This window comes from Electrophorus electricus, chromosome 13, assembly GCF_041902795.1.
Source record: "Electrophorus electricus isolate QZ-2024a chromosome 13, ASM4190279v1, whole genome shotgun sequence".
NCBI classification, from domain to species: domain Eukaryota; kingdom Metazoa; phylum Chordata; class Actinopteri; order Gymnotiformes; family Gymnotidae; genus Electrophorus; species Electrophorus electricus.
Genome location: NC_137509.1, coordinates 13,566,013 through 13,581,829, shown reverse-complemented (window position 1 = coordinate 13,581,829; position 15,817 = coordinate 13,566,013). Strand labels below are relative to the sequence as shown.

At 38.7% G+C, this 15,817-nt stretch overlaps 1 protein-coding gene across 7 annotated transcripts; it reads left to right on the top strand.

The window, feature by feature from the left end:
• Nucleotides 1–874: 874 nt before the first annotated feature.
• LOC113584716 (uncharacterized) lies at nt 875–14,780 on the top strand. 7 transcript variants are annotated; one of them, XR_014115963.1, is made up of 8 exons: nt 875–1,018; nt 1,665–1,822; nt 1,936–2,037; nt 2,169–2,222; nt 2,377–2,535; nt 11,606–11,745; nt 12,015–13,994; nt 14,126–14,359. XR_014115963.1 is itself a non-coding variant. In XM_035519724.2 (8 exons), coding segments are annotated over exons 1-7 (621 nt in total). In that variant the 5' UTR covers nt 875–1,011; the 3' UTR covers nt 12,016–12,063; nt 12,228–14,084. The 7 variants fall into 7 exon arrangements, 6 of the variants coding, with proteins under 6 accessions (XP_035375617.1, XP_081551141.1, XP_035375615.1 ...); XM_035519724.2 differs by lacking the exon at nt 14,126–14,359 and having other exon boundaries at nt 12,015–12,063; nt 12,228–14,084; XM_081695015.1 differs by lacking the exon at nt 14,126–14,359 and having other exon boundaries at nt 12,015–14,085.
• The last annotated feature ends 1,037 nt before the right edge of the window (nt 14,781–15,817 follow it).

Genomic DNA, 15,817 nt, shown 5'->3' with positions numbered 1-15,817 from the left:
GGAGATTTTTATTCACAAGGAATCCCACTGGTTATTTGTCATTAATCATTTCCATAACTTCAGAATAACGCAGCGGGGCTCTTGCACAACGTCAGCAACGTCAAGTTTGGCTCTAGCTGCAGTCTGACGTGTCAGGTGCATTTGACCGTCTCTATGACCCACACAAGCAGATGTGCCAAAAAGGGCAAATGGACTTTTGTCGGGCAGTTTTAGCCCGGCCTTGTGCGCATTCTTTATCTAAGCAATCTTTGCACATGAAAAGGTGGCCTAATTATCTGCCCACTGGTTGAAGTTAAAGGGTTTACAAGTACGCTAATGCCTCCTCGTTAGGTGAAACAAATATTCAAAAATATAAATTAACATTTAATTTAATTTCAGTTTATATTTCTGTCACGTTCGTCACATCTCGCTACAAAGTCATAGTTATGGCTTAATTACACGCTTTGAAACGGACATACAAATGACAACGGAGCCCATCGTCAGTAAGCATCATGTAAGAACCACTTGTACGAGCAGATCATAGACTTTATATACAGTCTGCGGAACAGATTCGTTATTAAGTTGCTCATACGAATTTCCAGCAACATAATCTTGGTAAGCAAGGTAAGTGTGTTTTGTTTAGCCTCTAATGGACTTGTACTATAATGTGCAATTATTGTTGTAAAAGTTACACCACTTTCATAGCATCAAATTAGTGTCAAGGAACAATAGCAACCGTAATCCAGATGAGTATTATTTTTACAGTAGTAACATAATCTTTTAAAACTCCCGTAATACCAATCTGGAAATAATTAATGTATGAATAAGAAGATGACATGGCGCTGTGGCTCGGGCCGGATTTGAATCCCCTTGGCAGTTCCAGATGTAATCGGCGTCAAATTTCACCGTGAGGGGTGGGACTGAAAAATAGCAAAACACATGCAAGAAAACCCACTTCACGGACATAAACAATTCTTTATTCTTTTATATTTTACGACACGGTAATCAACGTTTAGACTCAAGGACAGGAACATGGCAGGTATGTTAACTGTTTTTCAACTTTAGATACCTAATCATGTATGCGCTTTTCGGAAAAACGGAATTCGTAGCAGCTAGACTGACCCCCCAAAAAAGTGCATTAGATTTACGTTATCACTTGCCTCATCTGCAATTCAGACAGTTATGTAAATCAAATATTTTCGTAATTTTGGACAAATAAACGATTTAGCATATGCTATTAATTTTGTCTGGTGTTATTCCTGCGCGAATTAGAAGGCGGCATGCTGGAATGTTGAGTGAATTCGTTAATAAGACAATAATTCCAGTAAAGTTAATTTCCTTAATCAACAAAAAAGTAATAATTGATACCAAAGCCTTCCAGAGATGACATGTATCATTTAAAACTGCATATCTATGTCCTATATGACTCGAGGCTGTCAGTAAAATAAACATTCTCTCAAAGGTCATTTTCACACACACTCGCCTAAAAGACGTATTTCACGTTCAATACTAGCAAAAGTAGTGTGGGCCTCTACTAATGATAAGTGCTTATTTTATGAATGGTTGTAATGCTGTTGTTTCCTGTTTTACTTCCGCTTACTTCTACTTAATAATTTTTCTGGAATAAGAATATTTCTACGTGCGTGCTGCACTAATGACTGCTACTTTGATTTTATGTTTAATAGAAGAAGGTGAGGTGGAGATTATTGACTCTGGTGTTCAGAATGCTGGTCCCCCAAAACAAAACTCCATGACTGAAACAGGAGCCCTAGTGGAGGTTGCCTTTCAGAAAGACCCCTATCAAAAAAACAAGTACCTGGAGGCAGAACCTAAAGCTTTAGGGGTTTGTAGATGGAACCTACCTTTGTGGGTCGCTTCACTTTAGACCTACTTTTAATCTTTTGACTGTTTCTTCACAAGGCAGAGATGATATCTATGTTATTTCTTTCTCCAAAGATTACGCAAATTATGCTGAGTCTCTTTCTCATGAGCATCAGATATGCCATTTCGGGAAATGAGTCAATGGCACACCTGATATTTGGAGGTCTTTCTTTATTTGTAAGTTGATCTCTTTATAATAAAATCATTAAATCATTATCATTACTAGCCTAATATGATGCAGTTGGTTATTTTTTTAATGCACTGTCTGATATCTGATTTCTAGTGGGTATTTGTTTTCAATCCTGCAGGGCTTAATAGCTGGTGGTGTGGCAGTAGGTGCTCAGAACCTGCATCTTCCTACAGTAAGCAAGGAAGCACTGACACACCACCTGGACATCTTGCCCAATAGCTGCCGTTATTCAGAATACAGTCACAGCTCATACACGATTATGTCATAGCAATGTTTTAAAAGTGTGTGTCTCTGTCTGTGTGCATGCCTGTTTTGTCTCCTCACAGCTGAAGGCCTGTTTGGGAGTGCAGGTTGTGATGTGTGTAGTGTCAGTGTTCTGCATGATCACCAATCTTGGGACCGAATTTGAAAGCCCAGGCTTTCGGTTTTGCTGGCGTGACTCTCAAAACAGCACCTCGGGAAGAATCCTGTGTGGAAAACTCCTGGTAATATTGCATTTTGTTCCCTTGCTACACTTTTATTTTTACTTACAGTCTGTCGCTTACCCTTTCAGCTATAGAACACGATCATTGATATTGCTCATTGATATAGCTTTGCTATTGCTCAGTAGTTTACATTCATCACAATGCCACTTCTGACATAAAAAAAGGATGTACTCTGCAAATTTGACCCTGGTACTAGAAGAAAAGAAATTGTCTGGCTCGAACATTCTCTGTAGACCCTTTCAAATGTATATGCTCCAGTTAAGTTACTGGAAATTTGGTCTGTGTGATCTGGGCAACATTATATACACACTGACAAAGTCGAACAATTTACAGGATGATGTGGGTTTTGGCATACTGTGTTTCTGAAACTTTTAAAACTAACAGATTGTAATTCTTAATATGAAGCATAATTCATTATTTAACATACATACTTAGTCACTGTGGCTAGAGTATTTATGCAAAAAGGGTTCAAAAAGGGTTAATTTTAGTGTGGTCTGGATATCTCATTACCTGATGCTCTTATTTTTCTATTAATCTGTGAAAAATCTTGGTTGCTCAGTATTGCCTCGCTGTCATGAGCATTCCTTGGCTCTTTGCAACCCTCTTAATTAGTTATACCAAGTGATTTCAAGAAGCTAAATCACATAAATACAGAGACATACAGTGAATCTGTACATTAACATATAAGAGGGCTAATTTACTGACACAGTCCAGGTTGCACTTTCAAAAACACAGGTTAGGCTGTTTTGTGAGATAAATGGTAAATAGAGCATCGTTTCAGAAAAATGCAGAGTGTAGGACCACCCTGGGTACCTGCTTTTGTAGGGAACATTTTTTTTGTTGTGTCACAGTTTCTTACAACCAATCAAGACCTGGCTACACCCACAATGTGTATATTTTGGAGAGGAAGGTTAGAGGGAAGTAGACTAAGGCACATAATTATATCCAGAAACATAACAATACAGATACATTTCTTAATTTAATTGTTTTTCCACAGGACATGTATGAACATGTCATAGGAGTGAAATTGCTGGCACAGGCAGCTCAGATTGCTCTCTCAGCCACCTTGGCTGCGTTCTGCTGCAAAGTCATTCAGTGCTGCTCCCCACGGACCAGCGTGGTAAGAACCCAGTAAAAGTTCACGTGCAATTCCAGACTTCTCAGCAGTTTAAGATCAGTGGTGACGCTTCTTAACTTTGCTGTGTTATGTTCCTTCTTTCAGCCTGTCATTGCTGTGAATACAGCCCGTGGTCCTCAGTGACAGAACAGAGTTTGAAGCTGTTTAAAAATTTGTTTCATCTCTTCATTTACATATAATTCATACATAGACCTGCAGTGATTTTTATATTATGCACATACAGCTATGTGTGATGAAGTATTAATGTAACATTCATTCACCTTCATGGACTGTTTATTCAACACTTTTATTTTATCATTATTAGACATTACTAGACTAACAAAAACATATTCCGATTGCTCAGCCTGAGTTGTTGAATAAGGTTAAATACACTAATGTTACATTTTCTAGGCCTTTAATTGAAGAAACCACAGCAATACAATTCTCTGGTACCTTGAAAGTGTAAACATGAAGAAATAACAGTATATATAAATCCATCACAAAAAGACTTATAATGTTAAAGAGAAGGATAACAAAATAGCTATAGGTAAGGAATACTGTATGTCATGGTTACACATTTCTAACTAGTACCTACTCAAATAGAGCTTTAAAGAAAGCAATAGCTTACTATAAACAGGTTAGGTGTAGGAAAAACTACTAAAAATTATGTTGTCACTTGAATCTTCATTTGGACTTAGGCTGTTTATGTCCCTGTGGGACATTATGTATGTTCTGAACAAGAGCACAGTGATTTTCAATAAAGTATTCCTGGCTCTTCATTTAAGATTTACTAAGATGACACTAGGGCAAATATTTTTTAAAAATAAAGAAAATATCACTAATCTGAGGCCATGCTTAAACCCCACAGCTATCTTTAGGGCTTTCTAGATATTTATCAAAGTCCATTTTTTTGTGTGTTTGAGGAATGGAATAACTATAAAACTCCATAGCACCCAGACCCATTGTTTTAAAATACATACCCCATTCGTCTGATTATTGGCTGCAAAGTAACAGATGTTAAGTCAAATTGTTAGCAGAAATATCCGGTAGGTTTTCAACTTTAGACCCTTAGTTGTTTTTTTGTTGTAACTGTTCACAGCTTGTAGACTAACATCACACAAACATCATGGATAGTCTTTCATAATGACTCGGCTGTTAGGCAAGTGACATTTTGGCCAATAAATCTTTATATAGACTACATATAGATTATCTAAGATAATAGGAATAACCTACAGTGATTATTTAACAACCCACTGAAACAGAAGGGGACTGATATTGGAATATGGAGAAATATATGTTCATGTCCTTCAGCAACCAAATGGAGAGAACTATTGTCAGAGGTATGCAGTTGGGCAGTCTGGTTTTCTCTTTGTTCTGGTTGGATTTATGTGATTTTTCTCTTTCTCTTTGTACCAGTTAGGAGGGACTCTCATTTAGACTTGTTGCTTTGATAGCGCTCCAGGCCAGTGTTGGCCATTGGAGGGTAGAGTTTCCCTAGATTATTTTAGATAAATAGTGGCTCCTAGCTCAATGACGTGAGCAAGGTAACTGGGGAGTGAACTGACAGTGCAGCAACCAGTGAGAAACAAACCAACAGTACACCAGTGAAGGAATGAGAGGAAGTGGTTTGTGAGCAGAGGGATCGCAGTCCCACAGCAGCTGTGCTATTGAAGTACACTGAGTGGATCAAGGATCCCACAACGCTGAAAAACTGCTGGCTTAATGACTGTGGGAAACAGCTGTATGTGGTGTTGACGATCAGGAAGCGACAGCTGCAACTGGTGTGATTCCATCCTGGTGTGTGACTCTTCTCACTGTACAGTAGGTTATGTGTACTCCCAGGCAGAGTATGAGTATAATGTTGTGGGTGAAATTAAAAGTTGTAAGTTTGAGTTCTTAACCCTAACACGAGTACTGTTTCCACTTGTTCTCAGTCTTGGTTGAGTTACATATACTCTGCTTATCCAAATCTAAATTTATTTGTATAGCGCTTTCTACAACAGATGTCACAAAGCAGCTTTACAAATGTCTAAATCCAAGCCCCTTATCTGTTGGTTCTTTGCAGTGTATTGCCATAGTTTACCAGTGTGTACTGATCGGTCTCTTAAGTGTTTACCTACACCAAAGCAAGTGTACCAACCTGTTTTCCCTCCCATCTTTGTTTTTTTAATCACTTTTGGTATCGTTTGCTGTTGGATTGTATGTATTTGCTTACATATAATTTGCTTGTCCTGTATGTATCCTGTACTTGCCTCTTGTTGTGATTCTGTGATTGTTGCTTGTGCCTTGACTGTGATATTGGATTACCCCTTGGTTAACAAAACAACTTTTATCTGCGAATATCTGGTCAGTTTCTGTCCCTTTACAGAATAATTTGCCAAAATGTAGAAGTTGGATCTGGAGCTAGTGAACACGGTGATTAGCAATCAAGGACAACTTCTGTGGCAGAATTAGCAGTTGTTTAAGATTGTTACTCAGTCTGTCAGCATATTGAATGTGCCCAAAAGTGCCCAAGCTGTCTGCTATCATGGGGGAACCCTCCTATTTACCAGCCTGGAGACGGGGTTTTGCTGTCGCTTGGGGATTTCAGATCTGCTGAGGGGAATAATAAGTTGAGCTCCAAGTACATTGGTCCATTAAAGATTATTAAGCAGATCAATGAGATGAGCCTAGTCACTATTGTCTCTAACTCACTGTTGTACTCATTCCTAATACAACAGTCTAGTTTGCTATTTGCAATACAGATATCATTACATATGTCATATCTTTTTCCTTTTTTTTTCTAACTAGGACTTTTTATAAATATTTTTCACTGGTGACATTTTATAAATATTTGTCAATGGAGGACTAGAAAAATAAAAATGTCATTTTACAGTGTGACTGCATGTTTTACTGTGCTAATAAGATTATAACAATAAATATCTAGAATCTTCAATACTTCCATGTGTTCCTTCTGAGGTCTATTGTCCTAGGTCTATTGGATGAGGCCACACCAAATAGTGCCACCCACACCAGTTAATGTTGAAAGCACCCCAGTTTACACTGTCTGTCCAGGAGGATAATGGGAAGACTGCAGTACTTGGTTGACTGGGAAGGCTATGGCCATGAGGGGAGGAGCTGGGTTCTAGAACAGGACATCCTAGGTTCTGAGTTGGTGGTGGACTTCCATTAGCTCCATCCAGAAAAGCCTGCATCATGTCCAAGAGGCCATCCCAGATGGAGTCATTCTGGTTGTTGCCCCAGAGGCTGTTCCATTGAGGATACATCATGGTTATGGTTATGATTCTGACCTTTTCCTGTGTACTCTCTATGATCTAGGATTACCCCATGGGTAATAAAACCGCTTTTATCTGCGAGCCTCTGGCCAGTTTCGGTCCCCTCACTATCAGTGCCAAATTAACAGTTTTGGGAGAGGACTGATTGCCACATGTCATTACTAGACCCGCTTTAGTTGTAAGTAATAACAGTTTGGAATGAAATCTTCATATTTCTTTGGAATTATCATTATCATTGGATTGATCTTAATCTAATTCGGTTGCAGTTTTCTAATTTTTTAAGATGCAGTCAGTAGTATTGAGAAGAGAGTAGACTTAGTTCTTTACTCCTCTGCCTGAGTACATCACCTGCTTCTTGTGGAGCCTTCCCTTTACTCTGGCCTTTGTATCATTGTCATGTATTCCTTGACATCATAGTTGTTCTGCCTCATTCAGTGCTATACAAGGTGTAGTTGCATTTAGGATTACACATTCAGCTAAACTGCAGTAATCTTTTTATGAACAAGCATAACTGCACCACTAAGTGCAATTGTACTTCAGCCAACTTTCAGGGGCTATCGCCATTGAATCTGTTTGTATAATTTAGTGTTCAGTAGTTGATATGATTGTTTCTGGCTAGATAAATGGCATAGTATTATGGGTTACTATCATGGCATACCTGGTAGTATAGTGAGACAGCTGTGTTTTAATCCTGCTTACCATTAACTTCTCCAGCTCAACATATAGATGCTTGTATTGCCCCCTTCAGGTGCCCATCAGTCTCACTGTTCATATTCTACTTTGCCTGCCACGTTAGTGAATCGGAGCATATTTTTAATGTAATTACACACCCTACATAAATAAGCCAATTTCCACAATGGAGGAGGGTATGGGATTTCACTTGTATTTTGTTTGTAGTGTTTCTAAAATGTAAAAAAAAAAAAAAAAACTTAAATAAAAAAAAACTTAACCATAAGAAATTATTTAATTTACAAACATACTTGGTGTAATCCTTGTGACTTATTTATTTGCAAAACCGAGGCGTAAAAACAATCCTTGGCGTCACACCGTCTACCTTGGCTCCTCCTGCCCTTCAGTGCTCATCTTACTGATCAGCCACACCCCTCACCTGTACCCCATTTTATCCTCCCTATTTAATCTCCTGACACACCTGCTTTCCAAGTGAAGCCTCTTGTGTTTGCCACCTCTGTGTTTCTGGTTTTCAAGTTCTCTTTGGATTTGCCTGACATTCTTCCTGTCAATGGAGTGCAATTCTGCCTAACACCAAAATCAAGTGTGTTGGCAACTGCACCTACCTAAGCTGCCGCTCACGACAGCTTTTTTGATGTCATAAATGCAGCAACTTTATAATACAGCAATCTGGGACAGTGACTGAAACACCAAAGTAGACTTAAGGTAGATATATAATCTCTCGTATGAGCCAACACCGTGTCTGAGAGTTTTTCAGAGCTCTTGGAACATCAGCATATATTATCAGAAGTTACCATCATAGTAAAAGTGCTTAAAAGCCTCCTTTGTTATGGTAGCCTACAGTTTGAAGTGATTCCTGACTGATGTCTTTAATATACTGGATTTTGTGAGATTTCCTAATGCTCTATGGATTCAGTATGGAATACCTCAAATATCAAAGCCATTTCTAAATCTAATTTTTAGCTAGACCACCCATTTCTGAGCTACAGGATTTGTTCAGATATTTATTCAGATGCAAAAAAGTAAATGTAAACAATACAAGCAATGGAAATTTAATATGAAACCACATAAATAGCCAGAACCATAACAAAACTATAAGACTCTCATAGTGCACCAGGCACACAGCCTGAGAGATATGCACAGTGCCACACACACTCAGCACCTTCCTTTTTCCTGATCTCCTGATCATTTTCAACTGTCCCTTGTTTGCCTTACCTGTTTCTTATCTATTTAAGGCCACAGGAATGCTCGTCCAGGGCTGGCTAGCTAAAGCCCACCCTGAAGAAACGCTACTGTTTAGGTTTAGTTTATGCTGTGTGTGTGTGTGTGTGTGTGTGTGTGTGTGTGTGTGTGTGTGTGTGTGTCCATACAACAAGAAAACCAATAATACAACACTGAAAATCCCGTACAGAGGGCATCTCCATGTTTGTTTGTTTTTTTATGTTGTGCCCTTTTGTGGACCTAGATTTGGAACTCTTGAAAGGTGCAGGTAATAGGGTCGTAACAATAGCAGCTAGCTAACTTTTCTCAAACTGAAGATTTCCTGAAGGAGAGTTGAGGCTACCTAGTTTTAAGAAGTGAAGGTTTTTTGCATCAGTGAGTCCTACATGTTCTAAAGTGAATACTTCAAGCCAGAGGACTTTGACAGGACAGGTGAGACTGTCAGGATTAAGATGGAGCTAAATCTTCTGTCTTCAGTTTCCCAATGAGTAAGTGTGTCATAGGCAATACAGGATTTGATAGATAGTCAATGTCACTCTTCACTTAAAATGTTTTTGTTGGTGCTGCTCTTTGTTAATGATGTATTGTATATTACACTGTGAGATTCTTAGTCCTGTTCAAGTTGTTTTTAATTTTTTTCTTTCACTTTAGCCAATGGCAAATATGCTATACTGCTGTATTATACTCTATATTGTACTACTACATCTCACTTTGCACTATATTACACTTATATTCCATATTATGTATGCAATGTAGAACAATGTAAATGGGAGCTAACAAAGTATGCAGAGAAATAGACTAGTCTGTAACTATAGAACTACAAAGTGTACCTCTGGTCAGCTGATAAGATGGCCAGAGAGGAGAGGTGGTTTTAATGGGGGTAGTTTTAATGAACTGGCTGAGTAAATATGTCATAAGGTAAGCAAAATACAGGCTATAGAAATTTGTTGAGAATTTTATGTTTTTACTTTCAGGTTTTTATAATCAAGAACCAAAGTATGCCCAAAAACAAAACAAAAGATGACGTATAAGTGCTAACATGTAAATGTAAGTAATTTTTCTATAAGATGGTAATGTGGTGAGGTTACATGCTTGGAGCAGATGCTTGAATTTGTGTTGAGACCAGTTTTCTTCTGACTAAATGAGGAAGGAAGAATAATGTGAAATCTACAAAATTATCTATATTATGGCTTACCATACCATAACATTTCCTTACTATTTCCATAATACCCTGTTGCACTAAATTAGATTAAATGAGATATTCTTCTACAATAAATTCCGGACAGGTATTGTTACTTAAATTTTTTTGCTTTCACTTTGGTGTTGGACACAACACACACAAAGAAAACGACAAAATGTGATGACTCATTTTGCAAAACACTTTAAAAAATCATGTTTTATGTAAAATGGGTGGAGTAGCCCTTTAGGAATGGTCATTTCGCTACAGTAAATACACAGACTTTTATGCACCTCATGTTGAAGTGGATAAAGAGCCTGATCCTGTAAAATTTAAAAGTACCAAACACAACCATGTAAGATAAGTTATTGACTGTGGTAGCTCAGATTTTCTCTTTACACTTACTGATTAAGCATTTAATTACTTATATAATAATGTGTGAAAGTAGCCTTGTACTGCACATCAGTTTAGTGCAAAATAGCAAATTGTGTACTGTCTGGAATTTCCACCAATGTAGGTCACTCTTGTGTAAATATGGGGATATATACCCAATATCATCACAAACCTGTCACATTCTATTGATCATGGAAGAGTCAGCCAGTTCAATATTTCAAGGTCAAATGTTTGGGATAGAGTACTATGTTTATGATGTTTCCAGTGTGCAACCTATTCAGAAATCTGTAACATGCTGGTCAGATTTACTGATCATGCAGGAGTTTTTTGAGATGGAAATAATGCAGGTGGACCAAGACAAGAGTTTCTTTACTACTGAATCTTCTAAAAGATCAGCCATTTTTGATGGACCAGCAGGACGGTTCTTGGTCTACAATGCAAATGGTATGCACATTGTTATATGTGTATCTTGCACTTATATGTTACATCATTAATATGCTTTGTAAATCAAATTGTTCCAGAGATATTAAGCAATTTGCTGCGTTTCAGCTCAGTTCAGATAGATTATGTAGCATATCTGATTTTAGAAATATGAATGATTTTCATACACAGATGGATGAGTAATACTTGGCAGGAAAGATGACTGCCTTTGCCTTTGCAGTTGTGCATATCTAACATTTTTTGGCCCAAGTGCCACAGGGCGCGGTGCAAGACGTACAGACTTCCTCAACAGTGCAGAACATTTATTGACATTAAACGTGAATGACAAAGATGGCACTCACATACAACATTTACAATGAACATGACTATACAATTAACATTAAATGGAGAACACATACACTTTAACATGGGACTATACAAACTAACGTTACAGCTACAAAGATCTAATTGAACACACACGTAGCGACAATGACCAACACCAGTGCACAAACTGACAGGGGTTTAAATAGACAGACAAACATACAACAGTAAACCCTGTGCAGGTGTGTGCAATCCCCGAGGGCGTGGTTACATAACACACATGTGAATCCCCCTGCACACGGCGAGCCATTCCACGTGACTCATGGGGAGAGGAGCATTCCGTGACAGCATGGAGATTCAGGCCTCCATTTCCAATAAGAACACCTTTTGCATTTTTACAGGAGTTTCATCCACAATTTCAGTACTATGGCTTCTCCTCTGATTTCCATGTTAAAGGGGGGGACCCAAGAAACTATACTGGACTCACAAAGTGGAACAGGCCTGTCTCTAAGGAAGACATTTACCAAAGCTCCTGTGCTACAACATCCAGATCCAGAGGAACCATTTTTCGTAGGGGTAGACACATCAGAGAAGTGGTAAGCCATTAAATCTGCACCTGTATTTTTTGCTTCTCATGGACATTGATGCCAGCAGAGAGGAATTACAATGTGGGTAATGGGGAACTACTGGCAGATAAGCTGGTGCTGGAGGAGGGGAGGAATTGGTTGGAGGGGGATAAACATCTGTTCACTGTGGTAATGGATCATAAGAACTTCAAATACATTAAGAGTGCTAAAAGACTTGTGTCTTGTCAAGCCAGATGGTCATTATTCTTCAGAAGATTACATTTCTTGATTACTTTCAGACCAGGCTCAAAGAATGCTAAGGCGGGTGTCCTGTCCCGGATCTATGACGTGAGTAATGAGGAAAAAAGACACTTACCCTTACCCATTTTACCTGAAAAGTGGCGAACTGCGGACTGCTACCATACCTCCATCCAAGCCAAAGGAGAAACTGTACATGCTGCTGGCTTTCTGGGACAGACTAATGACCTGGTTGCATTCATCACTTATTTCAGGTCATCCATGGGAGGTCAAGACGCAACAGTTGTTGTCATGTAAGTATTGGTGGGAGACAATGAATAAGGACATACATGATTTTATATCATTATGTTCAGATTGTGCAGAATCTAAGGCTCCCTGCACTTCTGGTAAGCTCATGCCCATTCCAGTACCAGAGACCTTGGTCTCATATAGCTGTAGATTTTGTTACAGACTTACCCCTGTCTGAATGTTATTATTAATAATAATAATAATAATAATAATAATATTATTATTATTATTATTAGTTGCATTTATATAGCACCTTTCTCAAACTCAAGGACTGTTTCCCCAAAAAAAAGCTTTTTTAAAAAAAATTTTTTATAAACACACTCACACACCTGATGAGAAGTGGCACCTAATTTTGAGTGCAGCATACTCTCAATCATGTTCCAGTATGTTGAGGTAATGAAATGTTTTGGGGCAAAGGAAAGGCCAAACATTATTCTCTATTTTCATGAGGCGATCTGTGATCTAATTATAATAGGCTTTGAAGCTCTCTGTAACAGGTGCAGAGTGGTGCAAGACTGTGTTTGAAAGCATAAAGATGAATAATGTTTCTGGGGGTATCCTAAGGTCAGAGACCTTTTTGTATGTGCAGAACAGAGGCTCGGATGCAGGGGGTTTCAAGGCTTCTGTATAAATCTTTCAAGATTACTCTGACCTGTTCCTGTGAGAAATAACTTCATTAGTGTTGGAATAGATCTGTTTTTAAAAGACTTGAAAGCCTCTTTGAGAGTTCTGTGGCTAAGCAAGGTTTGTTATCTTACAAGGGCAGGGTGATATTGAACTGCAACATCATCATGCAAGGGTTTGGTGGTGTGAGTTGAGATTTTCTTTGTTTAAAAAATAATTAAAAATAAATCTTCCAATGGGATATAATGGTGTCAAGCTTCAATTTGTATAATGATGGATCTCAATTTGCATATATGGAATAATGTATTTTTGAACATGGTGGAGATTTCAAACACTAGTATGTAAAGACAGTGGGGCAATTACATAATCACTTCTCAAAACTGTGTACAAATGTGTGTTCTTTGTGTGATTGTGAGACATTCTCCGAACAATACCTCCTTTGTAACATTGAGCTCAGAATAAAGACGGGACCGGCTATTCTCTTCAGTTCATTCTTGAGCCTGCATCTTTATGTTCTATTTAAAGTGTACTTAATAAAATTACTGGAATGTGGGAAAAATCTAGGAACCACAATGTGTTTAGGACTTGTGGAATACTTGAGGATAGCATGTCATACCGAGGACTCCAATTCACATCCCAGGTATGGAGGGCATTCATTGAGAAGCTGGGGGTAAATGTCAGTTTGACTTCTGGTTACCACCAACAAAGCAATGGCCAGGTGTGTGTGTGTGTGTGTGTGTGTGTGTGTGTGTGTGAACCAGGAACTAGGAAAGCTTTTAAGATTATACTGCAGAGACCAGCAACAGGAGTGGTATATAATATGGGCAGAAATGGCAAATAACTCTATCATCCATTCTGCTACTGGATTAATGCCTTTTCAGTGCATCCTTGGCTACCAGTCACCATTTCTGCCTTGGAAGCCTGAGCCCTCACCATCACCAGCAGTGTATGAATAGATGAAATGGCATGAACTGGTATGGGAAAGGACACACCAACAAATCTGTTGAGCCATATCACGTTTCCAGCGTCAGGCCGAAGGAGATCATCTGCACCAAAGTATTATCCAGGAGATAGAGTATGGTTATTCACCAGGGATATGTGCCTTAAAGGTAGCCATAAGTTGCAACCTCACTACCTAGCTCTGTTCTTAATTGCCTGTAAGATAAACAATGTTACTTACTGTCTAACCTTACCCAGTTTATATCGCGTTTCACCATCCTTTCATGTGTCACTTTTAAAGCCCTCTTTTGCAGAACCGTTAACGGCTCCTGTATCTGAGAATGCTCTCCCACCGCAGATGGCTCCCCAGTTTACACCATAAGAGAGATACTGTATTCCAGGAGACGTGGCAACAAGATACAATATCTCATAGACTGGGAGGGTTATGGACCCAAAATGTTGGGTCCCGAGGAGGGACGTCTTCGACCCTTCAATGTTCACGAACTTTCATGCCTCTCATTCTGACCCGCTCCTCTTCCCAGGGGTCGCCCTCGTGGCTGTTAGGCTTGGCAAGCCGACTCAGACTCTTTGGGGAGGGTACTGTCACGTCTGACACAAGGGTAGAGGACTTCCGAGGACTACATTACCCACAAGCCCCCTGTTCATTCCCACTCTACAGATTAATAGTCACACATCTATCTCATTATCCTGTTGTATTTCTGTACATAAACTCTATGTTCTGTCTGTCTTTGCAAAGTCTCACTTGCCTGTCATACGTTTCTGAGCATTGTTTATATTTCTCCTTCATTGTCTCTGGTTCTTGAATCCTTGCCTGTATATTTGGAATCCCCTCTTTGCTTTTTCCCCTTTGTATTGGTTTGCCTTACTGGATTGACTTTGGTTTGACTACTGCCTGTTTTTTGGTCTACAACTTGGATTGCCTTTATTGGATTAAAATACTGTTTCACTGCATTCGACTCCGTCTCTGTTCACCCAAACATTACATACAGAAAGTAGGATTGAACTATGTAACAGAATGGAAATGAAAGGTCACAGATCCAGTTTTCAACTAAGTTTATACATCCAACACCCATAACATTAAAACCACCTCCTTGTATCTTTGTCTGCTTTATCAGCTCCACTTACCATCGTGGCTCTACAGACTAGTTCATCTGTTTCTCTTTTGATTTTTTGTGGCTGCTGCTGCTGTCTTGTGTTTTTCTTGTTCTATGCAAGAGTACTGTGAATGGACGCAGTACTGCAGACAACACTCTCAATATAAAAGAGCCTGGAAAAGCAGATCCAGAGAGACACATTTATCTCCATTGATATTATTATTATTTTTTTAATCTGTTAAGGTCCAGTCTAGGGTCAGACCCAATTTTGCCAATCAGTAAATCAAATACAACTTCACCAGTGAACATACGGAAAAAAAAAGCAAAAAAACAAAACAAAAAAACCCCAAAACAAAATAAACTTAAAACAGAACTAAACCTGAAAAAAAAAGAAACAACCGCACAAAATTATGCTAGGCAGGTGATGAGTGGCTTCTTGTTTTAATTACTTTTTGTTTTAGTTACTCCTGTTTCCCAAATGAGCCAACTTTTATTTTTTGTTAAGGCCTGACCTTGGTCCAGGTCTTAACTGTGCATACGTGTAACATGTGAGGGGTGGAGAGTGAACACATTTGCGAAGTGCCGGCGCCTTGGAGGTTATGTGAAACGGAACTCACTAAGGATGCCATAACGAACAAAACTAATAGAATATAATTAATAATAGATTTAATAACAGAAACACACAAACAAGAGCAGAACAAAGGACAGACAGAACAACAGGCTAACAAGGTGATTGCGAGAACTGGGTAAAGGGGGTGTAAACACTTCGGGGAAACTAACGGAGAATAATGATGATAAATTTAACTAGAACTAGAGGGGAATACACTGAACCGGGTACTTATGATCGAATAACAAAAACACAGGTAAGTGGAACTAAA